Genomic DNA, 19,898 nt, shown 5'->3' on the forward strand with positions numbered 1-19,898 from the left:
ATCTTTCTCTGCCATTCGTGGGCCCGGCCGCACACACTGTCCAGTCTTGCTCCTATCGGCGTGGAATGTTCTGCGCCTGTTCTCAGCTGAACTGCGTCTGCCCCGACTGGCCCCGACTGGATGACTTACCAGGGCCATTTGTGGGCAAACGAGGAGGCAAAGACGGACGGTGATTTAGCCATAAGCCTGAAGGAGACTGGAGGAAGCCCCAGGTATGTATATTTTATAGATAACTCCACATCTCAGGTACACCTTAAATATACTTGGTTATTAATAAAGATCTAGAGGGGAGACCATAGGTTTTTTTTACAGAAAACACGTTGCAGTCCTATGGCTTTTCATATATCTGCAGGTATATAAAACATGCAACTGTGCTTTGTTTGAGGATTAAGTTGGCCACACACGGTACAATAAAATGATCCAATTTTACAGTAATTCGAAAGAAACGATCGGTTGACATGAACAATTGAAATCTGTCTTTTTTCATTTGAGCGAGAAATCCGATCGGATTTCAAATGTTTGCAATATAAGTCGATCAGGAGCGGTGTATTTTTCTGATCAGTTTTTATGACAATTGACAATTTTTTTTTTCATAATTGGGGAATAATTGAACACACGTGTGTAGTACATTGTTCAGATTTTTTTTTTAATTAGAAATATTGATTGTAAGCCTTGAATTGAAAAGAAATGTAAAAAATTGTATGGTGTGTAGATTCATTTTGCGGACTTGGTGAGAGTGACTAATGGCTCTCTTCACTTTCAGGATTAGGAAAGCATTGCATTGAGGAGAGTGATTTTACAGCAGCCTGCTATCATGTGGGACCACTTATATGCTACACAACATTTCGGCATCATTATATGAACCAATCCTTTAACCTATCACACTCTGAAAGCAGAATCAAGCCGCAACAATTCATACTGAACGTTGCCATTTATATTTTGCCAGCTCAACTGTAGAAGTGTTAAAAATAGTAGTACACCATAGCCGCACTAAGCTTTATTCAGGGAGATCAGACGCTGACATGGGCTGACACCGTATAAGATCATCTAACTCAGTCTCCAGAGATTGACTGAGGAGTGGAGGAAGCTACACACATCTCATTTCAAGAACAAATAACTTTTGGTGGCAGGAGACTGGAATTAATACCGGCAATATCATTACTCTTTACTGCGAGTCTGGCTATTCCGCTGGGTATGAACTTCAATCTTATAATGAACTCTAGCTACCTGTCTTTAAATCACTTTCAAGTACCTCTAAGAAAACATAATTTAATAACCAGAAAAGTCTCTTAAAAGCCGGCATGAACAACAGACTGGTCGTGCAAAGGCCTAGTTCATGGGGAAAATAACTCAAAAATGATCATTTACCGTAAATACTCTCAGTGACTGTTCATGGAGAATAAACAGACATATTTTACATGTAATAGTACTATAGGATTGCTGTACATAATATTCCACTCTCACGGTGTGTTCTCTCTCTCTCACTCTCTCTATTTATTTTCCCTCTCTTTCTCTCTTTCTTCCACCCCCCCCCCCCCTCCCCCGCTGAATATATCTGTACACCTCCTCTGCCCTTTACCTTTATATTGTCACCCTCTCTCATATCAGTGTTCAATTGGGCACTGTTCATTGAGACTAAGTTATTTGCAGTATCCATACCAATAAGTTCAGAGCATCCAAGTTTTCAGGGTTAGGGAGATCAGGACGGTTGGTGTTAGGGAAGTATTGAGTTAAGTTGTCTTAGGGGAGAAAAAAAAACACATACTTTCCTAGTGGGGCTCCTTATAGTCCTTGATGTTTCACTTTCTAACTCTGGCTGGACTCTTCTTCCAAGGTGAAATTCCTCAGACACATCTTCCAAGAAGACCATTGTGTCCTGTCCGTTCTGCTAACAAACATTTTGGGAAGGTAAGGGGAGTGGATTAAATTGGGAGGACCACTTTTCTCTTAATTCAAGGGCACAGTCACTTACTGAACATTTGCAGCTGTGTTAGATGAGAGGAGACCTGCATGCTAAAGTTCAGGCTTATACAGTAGGAGCCTTGCATGGGAGAAGAGGTCTTGTTTTTATTTTTCATTTGCCTGGGATCTATTTTAAAGTTGGTTAGGCTTAGGCCCCGTTTACACTTAATCAGTTGCTTTCAGTTATAACTGAAAGGTCAACTAATTTTCAAGTAAGTCCCATGTTTTCCTATGGCACCTTTCACACTTAAAGCGTTTTAACTGAAATCTTTTTCACAATACACTGCTATGGAGAAGAAGAAAAAAACGCGTACCAACTGATTAGGTGTAAACGGGGCCTTAAGCGAAAGGGTTAGTTTCCATGGAAGGAGCTGGGAGATTATAGGCAGGCATACAGGCTGGGGCAAAGTTAGGGTTAAGGTACATAGTGGAGTTTAGGAAAGGTTAGGTGACTCTACAAAAATGTAATTGATTGGGTGGTAGGGAATTATTGACCACATGATTTTGTACTGTACTATAGCTACTCATGGTGCATTGATCTCAAGGGGAGTAACTGGTACTTTACAGTGGTTTGCAAAAGTATTCGGCCCCCTTAAAGTTTTCCACATTTTGTCATGTTACTGCCACAAACATGAATCAATTTTATTGGAATTCCACGTGAAAGACCAATACAAGTGGTGTACATGTGAGAAGTGGAAAGAAAATCATATAAAATTGATTCATGTTTGTGGCAGTAATATGACAGGGAAACTTCAAGGGTGTTGAATACTTTTGCAAACCACTGTACATAAATGGGTTGCTATTATTTTGGGAACACACACTGCGATTTCCCGTTCAATAGACGGGTGATCGGACAGGAAGTTGTAGCATGTATATATGTCCAAACTGCTCCCAATCGATAAAGAAATCGATTTTCTGATGATAACTTCACAGAATTGATCCCTTTCTCGACTGGAAACAGATTGGACATGTTGTAAATAATCGCTTGATTCCCGCCAATCAGATGGGAAATTGCATTGTGTGTTCCCAGCACTACCCCTTGTATACCTATCTTGACTTTAATCACTAAAGCGCTGGATACTGTGATTCCTTGCCTTGTAAATGTTGAATAGATGACATTGTACCTCTGCAGACAGACTGTAACCCCTACCTTCAGTGCACATTGTCAGTAGGGAGGAGGATACAATACAAAGAATACAATTGTTCCTTACATTACTGCATTGTTCAGACAGCAGTGATTAATGTGCCTTCTTATATTTCTTTTATACAAGAAGTGCAGAACATTTCACAGCAGACATACTGGAGGCTCATGCATACATTCATCACAATCTAAAACTCCGATGTTAACCATCAAGTTACAAAGATGGTTTCAGAAGCCGATGGTGTTTGCTTACATTGTACACAAGGTATGATACTATTATTTCTAAATGGAAACACGGCTTGTTCAGCATCTCCTCCTCTAATCATATTTCAGAAGTCACTGGTACCAAATACTTAGTATGCAAATAGATTCCAGTTCAATTACAAAAGAACTGGATAGTTTCCAACCCTGGAAATGTTACTGTCCCAAAGAAGCAATAAATAAGCTTTCATATCCTAGCAGCACAATGCAACAAATGTGATTTATTTAGGCTATTCTACTGAGGATCGTGTTTTCCATTGACCTAAAACTCGCAAGAGGCTTCGAATTACACCAGTACACCATAAGTTATTCGTCTCCAAGTCTGCCACCCGCTGATCTTGTCCAAGTCATAAGTATTCCGCACAGATGTAATAGACATTATTAAAATTAGCAGTCTCATTGTCTTTACTACTGTGGGGAAATATCTATGTCATTACAAGCTAAGCGTCTGTAACACAGCCTATGTAGGTTAACTACAAAAGAATGCTCTATGGCAGACACCGCACTCAGCTTCTTATATGCAGGATTTGTGAATCATGAGACACTTCACTTTATCCACCCGTATTGCTGGTGAGAGAAACAGATCAGGGCTACTTCCCACACCATAACTGTGTATTGCCAGATCTAGAAGACTTACGTATGCTACATTTGTTACCATATACTGATACTGAACACACAGGTGATAATCCTCACATTTAATGAAGTATTTATCCACCACCAGCAAACCAGAGCGGCACCTGATGAGACTTAGGGTCCCCACATGATGGCCCCTTGTTCATCTTACTTGTGAGGTGGTTCTCTATAGCCTACTCCAATCTTCATACATCATCACACCAAGGAACAGTTGGAAGTGCCTGAGTATTCTGGTACTTCCACTTCCTCCTCTTCACCAATGACAGGAAAGCATTTGTGTAATGCTTGTGTTCTTTTGCGTTCACAATTTACCATCCAATTGATAATATTCGGACAATAATTTCTGAGATGTCGGATCTGCTTTCATTAAAAATCGAGGTCTATTTTAAATCGTTACCGATCGGGAGCAGTTTGGACATGTATACATAACTTCAAGTCAGATTACCCATTGATCAGACAGGAAATTATGTACCCAGCATAAGGAGAGGATGGGTGTAGAGCATTAGATGGGTAAAAGAGAAGTGGCAACATACAGGCGCTTCCATAGCAGGTATAAAGGTGGGTTGAAGCCTAAAGCCGCATTTGTCCAGGTTAATACGACTTTCTTAAAATAAACGTTCTCCTGCTCTTTCATACTAATTATAGTGGCCTAAGAGGTCGTCATAGAATGGCTGCTCCTTTGATCAATCCATAAATCCTTCTCCCTGGCTCTAGTGGAGGAGCAATGCCTTGTGAGAGGCTTGGCTAATCTGCTACTCACTACCCTTCCCAATCAGAACGTAGAGAGGGAGAGGTGTGGCCCAGGCATGGGCGTCCACACATGGGCAAAATAGGGCATGTGCCACCCCCTGGCCAGCTGCTGCCTCCCCCTAGCCACCTGAACCCGGAAGTTTCAAGCCACCAGTCAGGGACAGCTCTCAGGGGGACAGTCTCTCAGCGCATTGCCGGACATACAGCCGTGCAGCCTATGGGGCCACTCAAGTTCCCTTTCTTGAAGTGCCCATCAGTAACGCCAGTGTTTTTTTTTTTTTTTTTTACTGTATTTTTCCCCCTCATGGTGTTGTCCTCAGTTGTGCCGCCCTGCCCCCTCTATTTCCTGGCTGCTTGAATGACGCGCTTGAGCATCTTCTCACTGCCGGGAGATTTGACTTGAGAGCCTACGAGTGTCTGCGGAGCCAAAGGGACAGAGCAGGACCAGAGCTTTCACACAGACTGGGAAAAGTAAGTAAACAGTCAGCTGCAATACAACATAGATGAGCTGACATGCAAGCGTCTGAGGAATGCGTTGTCCCAGCCTGCCTGATTTATGTTCTCTTTAGTTTTCCCTCAGTCAGATTGACTTGTTTTCTCTCCCATCTTGCCCTCAAGTAATGTATTTTGTTTCCTCTCTCTTCTCTTCTCTTCCTGTCTTCTGTGCTGTCTCTCCCTCTCTCTGTCTCTCTCTCGGTCTCTTTGCCTTTCTGCTGTCTCTGTCTCTCTGCCTTTCTCCTGTCACTCTCTGCCTTTCAGCTCTCTCTCTGCCTTTTGGATGTCCCTTTCTGCTGTCTCTCTCGCTGCCTTTCTGCTGTCTCTCTTTCTCTGCCTCTCATCTCTCTCTCTCTCTCTCTCTCTGCCTTTCTGCTGTTATTTTCTCTCTGCCTTTCTGCTGTCTCTTTCTCTCTCTCTTTCTGCTGTCTCTCTTTCTCTGCCTCTCAGCTCTCGCTCTCTCTCTCTGCCTTTCTGCTGTCTCTTTCTCTCTGCCTTTCTGCTGTCTCTCTTTCTCTGCCTCTCAGCTCTCTCTCTCTCTCTCTCTGCCTTTCTGCTGTCTCTTTCTCTCTGCCTTTCTGCTTTATCTTTCTCTGCCTCTCGGCTCTCTCTCTCTCTCTGCCTTTCTGCTGTCTCTTTCTCTCTGCCTTTCTGCTGTCTCTTTCTCTCTGCCTTTCTGCTATCTTCTTTTCTCTGCCTCTCAGCTCTCTCTCTGCCTTTCTGCTGTCTCTCTTTCTCTGCCTCTCAGCTCTCTTTATCTGCCTTTCTGCTGTCTCTTTCTCTCTGCCTTTCTGCTGTCTCTCTTTCTCTGCCTCTCAGCTCTCCCTCTCTCTGCCGTTCTGCTGTCTCTTTCTCTCTGCCTTTCTGCTATCTCTTTTTTTCTGCTTCTCAGCTCTCTCTCTCTCTCTCTCTCTGCCTTTCTGCGGTCTCTCTTTCTCTGCCTTTCTGCTGTCTCTCTTTCTGCTGTCTCTTTCTCTCTGCCTTTCTGCTATCTCTCTTTCTCTGCCTCTCAGCTCTCTCTCTCTCTCTCTCTCTGCCGTTCTGCTGTCTCTTTCTCTCTGCCTTTCTGCTATCTCTTTTTCTCTGCCTCTCAGCTCTCTCTCTCTCTCTGCCTCTCAGCTCTCTCTATCTGCCTTTCTGCTGTCTCTTTCTCTCTGCCTTTCTGCTGTCTCTCTTTCTCTGCCTCTCAGCTCTCTCTGTGCCTTTCTACTGTCTCTTTCTCTCTGCCTTTCTGCTGTCTCCTTCTCGGCCTTTCTGCTCTCTCTCTATCTGCCTTTCTGCTGTCTCTTTCTCTCTCTCTGCCTTTTTGCTGTCTCTCTTTTTTGGCCTCTCTGCTCTCTCTCTCTCTCTCTTTGCCTTTCTGGTCTCTCTCTCTGCCTTTCTGCTGTCTCTCTCTCTGCCTTTCTGCTCTCTCTCTCTCTGCTTTTCTGCTCTCTCTCTCTCTCTCTCTCTCTGCTTCTCTGCTATCTCTCTCTCCCTCTGCCTTTCAGCTCTCTTTCTCTCTCTCTCTCTCTCTCTCTCTCTGCCTTTCTGCTGTCTGTCTTTCTCTGCCTCTCAGCTCTCTCTCTCTCTGCTGTCTCCCTCTCTCTCTGCTTCTCTGCTCTCTCTCTCTCTGCCTTTCTGCTATCTCTCTCTGCTGTTCTGCTCTCTCTCTCTCTCTGCCTTTCTGCTGTCTTTCTCTCTGCATTTCTGCTCTCTCTCTCTGCCCTTCTGCTCTCTCTCTCTCTCTGCCTTTCTGCTGTCTCTTTCTCTCTGCCTTTCTGCTGTCTCTCTTTCTCTGCCTCTCAGCTCTCTCTCTGCCTTTCTGCTGTCTCTTTCTCTCTGCCTTTATGCTGTCTCTTCTTCTCTGCCTTTCTGCTGTCTCTTTCTCTTTCTCTCTCTGCCTTTCTGCTCTCTCTCTCTCCACTTTTCTGCTGTCTCTCTCTCTCTCTCTCTCTCTCTGCTGTCTCTCTCTCCCTCTGCCTTTCAGCTCTCTTTCTCTCTCTCTCTGCCTTTCTGCTGTCTCTCTCTCTCTGCTGTCTCCCTCTCTCCCTCTCCGCATGATCTCTCTCTGCTTCTCTGCTGTCTCTCTCTCTGCCTTTCTGCTGTCTTTCTCTCTGCATTTCTGCTCTCTCTCTCTCTCTGCTCTTCTGCTCTCTCTCTCTGCTCTTCTGCTCTCTCTCTCTCTCTCTCTCTCTCTGCCTTTCTGCTGTCTCTCTTTCTCTGCCTCTCCGCTCTCTCTGCCTTTCTGCTGTCTCTCTGCCTTTCTGCTGTCTCTCTGCCTTTCTGCGTGCTCTCTTTACTTTTCTGCTGTCTCTCTCTCTCTGCTTCTCTGTTGTCTCTCTCTGCCTTTCTGCTCTCTCTCTCTCTCTCTCTCTGCCTTTCTGCGCTCTCTCTTTGCTGACTCTTTCTCTCTGCCTTTCTGCGTTCTCTCTTTGCTGTCTCTTTCTCTCTCTCTCTGCCTTTTGCTCTCTCTCTCTCTGCCTCTCAGCTGTCATTCTCCCTCTTAGCTGTCTCTCTCTGCCTTTCTGCTGTCCTCCCCACACACTGGCACCCTCCTCCTACCCACTGGCACCCATCCCGCCCATTGTCACCCTCTCCCACCCACTGGCACCCTCCTGCAAAATCTGATGTGTGGCTTAATGCCACACAGGGGGCATGGCTTAAGTTTCCCTGTCACTAGCTAAACTGGGGAACACCAGCGTCGGAGGCACTCATAATCTAATCCCTACCAAAGCCCTAGTCTAATGTCCCACCATTGCTAAGTTCATGTAAATTTGGCTCCGTCTGTGACCACACCCACATCGTAATTCGTGGCCACGTCCATTTTTTGGCATGACTCCCACTTCCCCATTTTTGCCCCCCCCCTGAAAAATTTTCTGTGGACGCCCATGGGCCCAGGTGTCACCCAAGCCCCCCTGCCCATAAGGATCACGGAAGTGGTGAGAGCACTGTCGTTGAAAGGGGGTTGCGGGAAGTGTTGCCTGCACCGGAGTGTCCGCTGAGAAGGGTGACGTCACACTGCACAGTTTGGGGCCCGAACAGTGACTCTGCCACATGGGCTCCAGCTGTGATTGTTAAATCATGCCCTGCTTTTCTGTGCCCTTTCTGCTCCCTGTCCCCGAAGCTGTGCTGCCGATTGCAGTCTGCAATTTGCAGACCACAGATCATCAGAGCTGCATGTCTGTTACATTGTAACAACTCACCTGATTCCAACGCGGGAGCCTCTCGTCTCAGCTCGCCTGCAGCCCTCTGATCCTGTGTATCTCTCTGCCTTAAACGGACTGAAAATAGTAAAAAGATTTATACATACCTGGGGCTTCCTCCAGCCCCATCCGCTCGGATCGCTCCCACGCCACCGTCCTCCGCTGCCCGCAGCTTTGGGAATTGGGTCCTGTCACTGACATTGGAGAGATACGTAGTGGATGCACTTCTCAGATGTAGACTGGAGCCGACTGACGTCAGTGACGCCACCCAGTTCCCAAAGCTGCCGGCGGCGTGGGAGCGATCCGAGCGGATGGGGCTGGAAGCCCCAGGTATGCATAAATCTTTTTACTATTTTCAGCTCTGGTACACTTTAAGGATTGGTTCACACGGTCTCGGTCAATTGCTTTTCTGCAAGCATGCAGAAAAGCATTTGATGTCTTTCGGTGATGATCTGCGGTTTTCACCCCCACAAAGGGACAGACACGTGGCGGTAAATGACTAGGGTCGGCTGAACCGACAGGAAAAATAAGGATAAAAACATGGCGATTGCGCATACAGCAAATGGTGGTAAACAATGGTATCTGTATTGCTAATTCATATGTATGGGCAGCGTTTGGCAACGAGCGCCGTGGCAGTCACTTACCGGTCATCAAGTGTCCGTTTAAACCAGGCCTTAGGGTCACTTTGCCTAACTTTGTTTTGGGATGAAATTCAGGGCACTGCCTTAGAGTTACAATGTTATATAATGGTTATCTCCACCCATGTCATGGCAACACCCATTTTTCAGCGCTCACGCCCTTTCTCTTTTCTGCAGGGGGCGGGGGGGTGTCTGTAAATAACCAGCATCGGGTGTCAAACACCCTAGCTTTGCCACTGGGTGAGAGCAGCAGGCTCTCCTCTACAAAAGAGAGCCTGTCTGTCATCTATCTGTATACAAAATGCAGTGACAATCACAGCACTGCAGAATTTAGTTATTTAGCGGCTTTTTATAGTAATTCTGCTATGATGCAAGACTAGCAGAAGGAGCGGGAGGTAAAAAAAAAAATTCGGAGACCTGCCTTAAGCTAAAAAGGACAGAATCAGGTACATGTGTTTATGGTATTGAATAATGTGTATATATAGTATTTCAAGAATAAGAACATCTTCTGGCCTTCAAATGTTATCTGCTGAATGTTTTTAGTATTCTTACAATTCTCTCTAATGATCTATCAGACTCTCCTGCCCCTAGGAATGAGTCTATGGATAACTTGAGAGACAGATGATTTGACTGACGTATGAAGAGACAATATATTCATGTTGTCAGACAATACAATGGGTGTGATTTGCCTAGAAGATATGTATCATCACCAACACTGTGTAGGTGGTGGAAGAACCTGCTAAAACTCTTTACAATTAAAACCCTTTGCCTTACAGAGACAGGCTGTTTTTAATAACCGTTCAGGGGGTATTACAGACAATGGAAAATGTGTTCAAAACTAATTTTAGTAAGCATTAGAAGTGAGTAATATTTGCAGCAATCTGGAGTTTTCCTTTAATAGTTTTGATGCATACTTAATAGGGTTAAATCATGATTTTGTTTCTTTAATACATTTAAATTTGGTGTTCTGTTAATATGTGCATGGGAAATATTGAAGAGGGCTGAAAATGTAATGCTTGCTGCATCTGTCCACAAGTAGCACACATACAGTGTGATAGAATGCCTGAGAGTGTTTTTCAGACTTTTTTGTACTTCATAATTGCGTCTGCTATTGCCGACTGGAAGTGTTCCTGGCACAAAATTCTAGTTAACAGTGAATAAATACAGAGTGCTTCCCAATCTAACAGTGTGACGCTGCTAACACCTCTGACTGGAATTAAATGAGCAGGCATCTGCTAGGAAGTCCCCGTCATGTCTGCCAGTGACACTCTCTGCTATGTAAACTGTAAAGCCAGCTTTGTAATGAATGATAATGATGAAATGCAGCAGATAGTATTGTAATGTTTTAAAAACAATGAATGGCTCCTATAGAACAACTTATATTTTCTCTATAGCCTCTGAGGAAATACAATTCTCACAAATGTTTTAGAATTTTAAATCCATACATATAAAATGTAGATTTCTCCCACAATAAAATGCACTATAGTGGTAGTAGTATGTATAGGGGGAGTGAAAATAACATTACAATTGTGCAATCTGGCATAATCAGGCATCATTAACCATAAAACATGTTGGATCCTTAAGCCTCGTGGCCTGTAAGCTGCAGCCCCATTTCTATGGGTGGGCCAGGCAGGCAACCGCCCTGAACGTTGTGAGGGAGGGGTGGGGCAGTGATGGGGGGGGGGGAGCCGTGACCACAATGAGACTCAGCCGCATGGAGCGGAGCTGGACTTCTCTGTGCTCCCCCCTCTTTGCAGAGTAAGCGCTAAGAGTTGCTAATCAGGAAGTAGAGAGTGTATCCGCGGCTATGCAGACAGAGATCAGTGGCAAGTGAGCAGCATTTGGAACTGGCAGGGAGGTGAGTTGCGGATACGAGGCTTCCTATTGCACTTACTTTGCAAAGAGGGGGAGCATTGAGGGGAGCCCCAGGGAGAGGGAGGGAGAAATTGGGCTCCCCTCTACGTGACTGAGTCTCAGTGTGGCCGCGGCTTCCCCTCCATTACTTATAGGGGGGGCACCTATACCTAGCTAACCTATACTGGCTGCACCTATACCTAGCTACCAATACTGAAGGCACCTATGCCTGGCTACCTATACTGAAGGCACCTATACCTAGCTACCTATACTGAAGGCACCGATACCTAGCTAACCGATACTGGCTGCACCTATACCTAGCTAACATATACTGGCTGCACTTATACCTAGCTACCTATACTGAAGGCACCTATACATAGCTACCTATACCGAAGGCACCTATACCTAGCTAACCTATACAGGCTGCACCTATACCTAGCTAACCTATACTGGCTGCACCTATACCTAGCTAACCTATACTGGCTGCACCTATACCTAGCTAACCTATACTGGTTGCACCTATACCTAGCTAAGCTATACTGGCTGCACCTATACCTAGCTAACTTATACTGGCTGCAACTATACCTAGATAACCTATACTGAAGGCACCTATACACAGCTACCTATACTGAAAGCACCTATACATACCTACCCATACTGAATTTGTACACCCTCGCCTTGGGTGAAATTTAGCCTAGAAACTGTCCTTGTAAGCTATACACAAATTGGAGAGGCGAACAGTTGTTGGCCGAAGCAGTGGTTATTGGACATTTCAGCCAACTTTTATCTAATGTGTGTATGTAGCTTTAGTAAATCCACAATAAGGATTTTATTCTGCTCTGCAGCTTTAGTAAATTAGACCCAAATGTCATTAGACACAAGCAAACAGCCATAAAAACAACTTTTTGCTGCAAAAACCACTGGTCTGCCAGGAGTACCATTGAATGATAGATCCTTGCAGTAATGTTAAATATAATGAGAACTATAAAGCAGTTGGAATAAGTAATAACAGCTGTGTAGTTAAATATGGCTAATGAAAACAGCAAATACAACTCTGCATTTATCAGTATGTAGTTGTAATTATTTTATAAACAATTACTTCCTAAATTACATCTCTGCTCCAACAAAAAGCAATATACACAGTTCATTTTACATCTCAGGACTCAATGAAAACCATCATAAATGTAGCAGATAGTAAGAATAATACTTCATTGTGGCTCTAATTTGCTGACAACTTGGTTTCAGAATAATGTCTAATCATGTGAATAACTGTATAAGTGAATGCAGAGGGTTTGTTTGGCATATCAAGCACTAGCCCAGTTAGGGCAAGAGGCTGTGCATGTGCCAACCACAAATCTAGAGATATTAATTGTTTCTAGCTGTTGTCATGGCAACCTAAAAATTAAATATATCCCATCAATCTTCTGTTAAAACTACTTATACTTGAGTTCGCTTTAGATAAAAGGGAACCAGGTGCAAGCATTTTCATTGTTGATAAATGGCTTAGGCATTAATTTCCACACTGACACATGAGATACAATTATCATTTTTTAAATAATGCTAATATATCACACATTACAAATCTGAATAATACAGCGATTCCTCCTAGGCGTTTCCAGTCAGGGCTGGTTCTTCCGTAGGGTCAAAATGAGCAATTGACCAGGGCCCCAAGATCCTTAGTTGCCCCAAAAGTTGGAGGCTGTAGAGGTCACAAGCTTAGGCCCGGTTCACATTAGCGGTTGTTTGCCAAACGGACCGGATGACCTGACCGGATCCGGACCGGATCCGGATCGGAACCATACGGTTCTGATCCGGATCCGATCCGGATCCGGTCAGGTTGCATCAGGTGGCAATCAGGATGCGATCCGGATCCGTTTGGCAAAATATACGTAAAAAAAAAAAAAAATGTTGGGGTCTGGGAGGTCAGCAGAAGGGGGACCTGTGGAATCAGGCCCTCTGCTGTTTAGCACTCACCTCCACCTCCGACATGCTGCCAACATCCTGCCAACACCTCCAGCTCGTGCTGCTCCACTCCAAAATGCTTGCCCATGTGTCCCCAGCCAATATCGCCGCAAAAATCCGCATAGGAAGTGGGGTAGAAGATCCGGATTTCTCAGCCAGTGTGTTGTGCGGCCTCCGGTTCCCATTTGTTTGTATTGGCCGGATGGTGCAGTCCGGCTCCGCCCCGGATACGGCTGCCGGAGGGGCCGGATGAAAAAATAGCGCATGTTGGAACGGAGGCCGGAGTCCGGATCCGGCCCGGATCCGGTCCGGCTCCGGTTCTGCAGAACGGACCCATGTGAACGGACGCATAGGCTTTAATTGCTATGCCGTGCGTCCGTTCCGTCCGTTCTGCAGGCGGTGCGACTCCGGCACGGCGATTCCGGAGGGCCACCGCAAGTGTGAACCGGGCCTTACTGTGTACCATGTTCATTTTTGCCAAGGATCTCAGTTTACCTAAAATGTCCCTGTTCCCAGCCTACCACATAAAACATCACTTACTTGTAGAACCCATATGAGCCTGTTAACATTTACCTGTTAGTACACACACTTGCATATTATGTGTTACTCTAACAATGCTCACATTGTAAAACTTAAAGCTATAGGCTTGCTATACACCAGCGGTTCTGGATGCTTGCTTGGCGTAACAAGGGCGAAAAGGGATAATTTGCATATTTAGTAATAGAGCATTGTGGGTAACCACAAATGTTCACTTATAGCTGAATTATTGCAAATTTCCTTCTGTTTTAAGAAGGCAATTACACCAAGCTTTGCTTTTTTAGTAGGAGGGCTTTTTGGTTCCTTGTATCCCCCTATACATTCCTAGTAGTTTGGGTCACCCTGAGCTGCTTGGTTACTCTGTTGTACTGGTCCAAGCCCTATTTCATACAGCCTTATCAATCCCTGCCATATACTGATGAGGATCAAAAGTCCAAAACAGGCTGTCTACATGTGGGTTTGATATGGCTGTGTAAAACTTAAAGCTATAGGCTTGCTATACACCAGTGCTTCTGGATGCTTGTTTGGCTTAACGAGGTCGAAAAGGGATAATTTGCATATTTAGTGGTAGTGCATTGTCGGTAACCACATATTTTCACTTATAGCTGAATTATTGCAAATTTCTTTCTGTTTTAAGAAGGCCATTACACCAAGCTTTGCTTTTTTAGTAGGAGGGCTTTTTGGTTCCTTTTATCCCCCTATACATTCCTAGTAGTTTGGGTCACCCTGAGCTGCTTGGTTACTCTATTACCTAGATCAGCGTTTTTCAACCAGCGTGCCGCGGCATGTTGCCTGGTGTGCCGTCCTCTTCCCCCCCCCCCCCCCGCACGTCCCAGCGGCCGCCGCTGCTATTACCTTAGCAGCGGCCGCTCTCACCTCTCCAGCGCATGTGTTTATTTAAGGCAAGCAGCGTATCTCCCGGCTGCTCTGTGATGCGCAGGAATCAGGGCTCGGTTACCATAGTAACGGCGATACATATCGCCGCTACAGGAAGCCGCTGCCCTGCTTCCTGTCGCATCACAGAGCAGCCGGGAGATACGCTGCTTGCCTTAAATAAACACATGCGCTGGAGAGGGGAGAGCGACAGCTGTTAAGGTAATAACGGGACGGGCGGGGGGCACCACCTACCCATACTGGGGCACTATTCTGGGGCACTATACTAGCTATACTGGGGCACTATACTGGCTATACTGGGGCACTATTCTGGGGCACTTTACTAGCTATACTGGGGCACTATACTGGCTATACTGGGGCACTATACTGGCTATACTGGGGCACTATTCTGGCTATACTGGGGCACTATTCTGGCTATACTGGGGGCACTATACTGGCTATACTGGGGGCACTATTCTGGCTATACTGGGGGCACTATTCTGGCTATACTGGGGGCACTATTCTGGCTATACTGGGGGCACTATTCTGGCTATACTGGGGCACTATTCTGGCTATACTGGGGACACTATTCTGGCTATACTGGGTGCACTATTCTGGCTATACTGGGCACTATTCTGGCTATACTGGGGCACTATACTGGCTATACTGGGGCACTATACTGGCTATACTGGGGCACTATACTGGGGCACTATACTGGCTATACTGGGGGCACTATACTGGCTATACTGGGGCACTATACTGGGACACTATTCTGGCTATACTGGGGCACTATACTGGCTATACTAGGGCACTATACTGGGGCACTATACTGGCTATACTGGGGGCACTATACTGGCTATACTGGGGCACTATACTGGGGCACTATACTAGCTATACTGGGGCACTATTCTGGCTATACTGGGGCACTATTCTGGCTATACTGGGGCACTATACTGGGGGCACTATGCTGGCTATACTGGGGGCACTATTCTGGCTATACTGGGGCACTATTCTGGCTATACTGGGGCACTATACTGGCTATACTGGGGCACTATACTGGCTATACTGGGGGCACTATACTGGCTATACTGGGGCACTATACTAGCTATACTGGGGCACTATTCTGGCTATACTGGGGCACTATTCTAGCTATACTGGGGCACTATACTGGCTATACTGGGGGCACTATACTGGCTATACTGGGGCACTATACTAGCTATACTGGGGCACTATTCTGGCTATACTGGGGCACTATAGTGGGGCACTATACTAGCTATACTGGGGCATTATTCTGGCTATACTGGGGCACTATTCTGGCTATAATGGGGCACTATACTGGCTATACTGGGGCACTACACTAGCTATACTGAGGCAACTAAACTCCCTCCTACACTGGGGGGCAACTATGCTAGCTATGCAGCTGCACCCCAGCTGCACGGCACTGTCCACTAGGTCACGCAAACACCCCCCCACCGTTCCCCGGAGAAAAATTTGGTCAGAAAGTGTTCCCCGGGCCGGAAAAGGTTGGGAACCACTGACCTAGATAACACAGGTCACCCTTATTGTGCAACACACAATGCCTTGTTAGCGTGATGAATGGTAAAATTGCGGTGCGTACAGCAACTTAACCAATGTTTACTTCATATGCCCCAAAATCTGGAGCAACCACTGTTGAGGTGTTTAACCACTTAAGTACCAGAAGACTCTGGCACCTTAATGACAAGAGCATTTCTGGTAAAAAAAAAAATACAGGGCTCACCGCTCAACCATCGCTGTAGCCCACTAACTCTGCACAGTCAGTATGACAGCAGAGCTCCATGAGCTGGTCAGGAGCCTTCACAGTGATCACAGGGTCAGGAGCCAATAAAATTGGCTTCTGACGAGCTCACAGAGCTCTGCAGTCATACCGACAGCAGAGAGAGTGGACTGCAACAACGTGAAAGTGGTGAGATTGGCGGTGGCGTGCGGCGCAGTAATTGAAATCTAAGCCTTGGCAGGGATAACAGGTCCCAACAGGGCTTAGATTTCAATTACCATGGTCAAAAAACAGTTAAAAAGGTGCATGTTGTTGGGCTGTTCTGTTAATATGTGTTAACCTGCTTAGTGAGTCACTTATTCAGTAAAGACATGCAACCACTGTCATTACATTTGCAGACTGCATGCCTGTAACTCTTTTCCACTATGGTGAATTTGTATGCATTAGCTGCAGGCGAATTTGCAACAGCAATGTACAGTATTTCAATGAGCCTGTTTCAAATACAGGTAAAAATCGCCTCCCCCCACACGCGGAAAAAAAGGCCACATCTGTAACAATTTTCTGCACAATTTACACATTTTTGCACTTTTTTTTGCACGTTTTCACGTGCCTTTCTCAGGCGCATACGTCAATAGTGATAAAGGATGACAGAAAAAAAATCTGCAAAAAATAGCCACAAATGCACGTGATTTTGCATACACATGTGAATTCGTGTGCATAAAATAGCATGCGAATTTGCATGCTTGTAGTAGAAAAGTGGTCCTTAAAGCTCCACAAGTTTTTGAGATTGTTAGGGATCTATCTGCAATAAAATTGACTCCAAGCGCTGTATTTAGGGGGGGGGGGGCAATGGCACCCTGCTTCAGAATTATACCCCTGTAGATTTTCTGGCTGAAATGTTAATACATAATCATTTCAGCTGAAAAAAATCTAAAAGAGTGTACTCAGCCGTACCAGTCACAATTCTGTAGCTTTTAAATGATGTTAGCAGGATCCTTTATCTGCAAAAGGAATTCAGGCGGCTTGAAGTGACTCTGAGGAGAACATAGAGATGGAATGCAGGCTGAGCCATCAGAGTTGCTCTGCACTGCTAGCATCACGCTGTAGGGAAGATGTATGATGTGTCAGGTCTTGTGATCTACACCTGACTATTCCATAACACCAATATGTATGTAATATCATATGTAACATCATAACAGGCAACTGTTCTGTACACAGTTGTGTAGTTTCAGCTCGTATCAAATGTCAGGTGACATTTCATTACCGTGTCAGTGCCTGAAAATCCACCTCATATTACTGAAAGCATAAAATGCATATGAGGTAAGGCAGGAGCTGTCCTTCCTTCCTCCTGACACGATTAATAACTGCTTCTTGTCATGGTGTTAGTTGGGCCTTGGAGTGTCTGAGGAGGCAAGTGAAAGCATCTGAAAGGAGATCTGTAGGAACAGCTAACAGCAAACAATAGGTATTAGATTTCATTCTCTCACGCTACAAGAGTCATGGTGGCGGCATACACTACAAGACATTCTTAATAGGTTAAATTTGATATTACATACAATCTAAAGAACATCTATTAAAAAGGGAGGTCACCTTGATGTCCGTATGTTGTGTCCATCGAGCATTGATCAGTTGATTGGGAGGGTTGTTTCTGTGAGATCAAGCGGGACAGCATGCAGGGTGTCTACAAATGACACAAGAGTGAGGCTACTTAGTTTTCTACTATAGCAAGCAGAACAAAGCTCGTGTCCCAGAGGGGACAGTGATATCAGATAAGACTCCCGGCTGAGATCTGACAAAATAACGGGAGGGACGATGTAGTATGGTGATGAATTACTGATATTGGGTTACAGCCGCATCTTCAGTTCAAAGATCAGTAAAAATAATAGGAGATCTTGCTTAACTGTCCTGTATTTAAAGGACCGCTATTGTGAAAAATTGTAACAATGAAACTACATCTGTATTCATAAGTATAAAATGTACAGTACATTTGTTCCGGAGTACAATGCACTGCAAATTACTTGTTTTCCTATGTCGCTGTCACTTACAGTAGGTAAGTGACAGCAACAAGTTTTGAATAGTCCATCTCCTCATGGGAGTTTTTCAGGAATATTCTTCCTGTAAATAGCAGCCTTTGCAATGCCTTCGAAGGGATCACCATTACATAAACTCTCCAGTAGTCATAAAATATTTATCCAGCATTCAGACTAGTGGTCAGTTGCATAATACACATGTTAAAATGTGTGTTAATGCAAAGCTTGCATGCAGCAAGTTAGAATAATGCGATCCGTTACTGTGAACAGGCCCATAGGATTGTATGTGCAGTGTGTTGACATGCAGAATTATTCTGCAACCCAACTGACCACTGTTAACAGGGCCTCAATCATTAATTATTCTATTGCTATATATTCTATTGCAGTCGGTAGGCATGAGTTAAAACATTTTCAGGAAAGTTCTTATTTTCCCAAAAATGAAAAATACTATGTATTCAATAAAAAAAGGTATATTCTAAAAATTAATTTGTCGACAATTCTCTATTGTACAGTACCTACTGCTGAATGTATATGTGCACTATGCGGACATCCAGGTCCAACATTGTAGATAAAAAGACCATACCTCCATTCAAATCTATAGACCACAGGGTTTTTGTCATATATTATTTCACGATTGTGGCATCACTGACGCAGTGGATAGCTCTTCCACCTTGCAGCACTGAGTCTATACTTTGAATCTAGCATCACTACCTGCATGGCGTATTATTGGTCCCCTTGTGTTTGCATCGGTTTACTCCGGGCACTCGATTATTATTATTGATTTATAAAGCACCAACATATTCCGTGGCGCTGTACAAAGTGAGAAACCAAACATGGGGTACATAATAATACAGACAATGGTATACACCAATATACAAAATACAGAATTGGAGTGAATAAAATGTACCGTACAATGAATTCCAAGACACAAAAGGGTGAGAGAGCCCTACTTTTGCGAGGTTACAATCTAAAGGAGCTTCCACATACCAAACACACATAGATAAGTTAATTGGCAATAGATGATGATGGATATACAACTATAGTCGAGATTCGATTGTAAGGCCCCCATAAATCAGCGAGAAGATTATATACTCTGTTAAGCACTGCGGAAGATGTCCGCACAAAAAAAATGCATTTGTTATCTTGTAGGTCTCTTCAGATATAGCCATATGCAGAGAGGATTTTACCACAAGGCTCTGTAGGCACATGCCTACAAGCGCCTGATGATGGAAAGGCGGCTCACTCCCCTCCCCAAGTGCCTCCCTCCTGCCTTATTTATGCAGAGTCCCGAGCAGAGGGTAAATTAAAGGTTACTATCTTGGGTCATGGCATTCCAGTCACCAGAACTCCCTTGAGTTGGGGCAGTGATCTGCAAACTTGGCTCTCTAGCTGTTAAGGAACTACAAGTCCCACAATGCATTGCGGGAGTCTGACAGCCAGAGTCATGATTCATAAAGGCAAATGCATTGTGGGACTTGTAGTTCCTTAACAGCTGGAGAGCCAAGTTTGCAGATCACTGAGTTGGGGGGAACCTCTAGCTACTTAATACTGAGGGTATCTCTGGCTACCTAATACTAAGGGGCACCTGTAGCAACCTATGAAGGGCAAGGGAGCTAAGAATGAAGTGACAGCTGGGACAGCCAGCACACTTGTGATGCGGTTCGGTGGTTGTTTGTAGGTTCACTGTAGGGGGTGCCAGAACCTATAGGCTCTTGTGATGTAAATCCGGGCCTAGCCACACGCCCAGCTCAGTCTTCCTGCCAGTAAACTGAGCATTCAGTTTGCCTATTTTCTGATTAGAACAGCTGACATTACTCCAGA

At 44.8% G+C, this 19,898-nt stretch overlaps 1 protein-coding gene across 6 annotated transcripts in view; it reads right to left on the reverse strand.

Annotated features, from left to right (window-relative positions):
* The window catches only part of CCSER1 (coiled-coil serine rich protein 1), a 1,139,724-nt gene that overhangs the window by 1,015,213 nt on the left and 104,613 nt on the right, over positions 1 to 19,898 (reverse strand). For 2 of the 6 annotated variants that reach the window (XM_068232582.1, XM_068232592.1), the window contains exon 2: positions 17,638 to 17,728. The exons of 1 other annotated variant lie outside the window; for it this stretch is intronic. In XM_068232582.1, coding sequence (XP_068088683.1) covers positions 17,638 to 17,719 — 82 coding nt within the window. In that variant the 5' untranslated portion in view covers positions 17,720 to 17,728. Of the gene's footprint in view, positions 1 to 1,765; positions 1,934 to 1,972; positions 2,094 to 17,637; positions 17,729 to 19,898 lie in introns of those variants that run through there. 3 more of the 6 variants (XM_068232635.1, XM_068232618.1, XM_068232609.1) reach the window with 3 other exon arrangements.

This window comes from Hyperolius riggenbachi, chromosome 1 (genome assembly GCF_040937935.1).
Source record: "Hyperolius riggenbachi isolate aHypRig1 chromosome 1, aHypRig1.pri, whole genome shotgun sequence".
NCBI classification, from domain to species: domain Eukaryota; kingdom Metazoa; phylum Chordata; class Amphibia; order Anura; family Hyperoliidae; genus Hyperolius; species Hyperolius riggenbachi.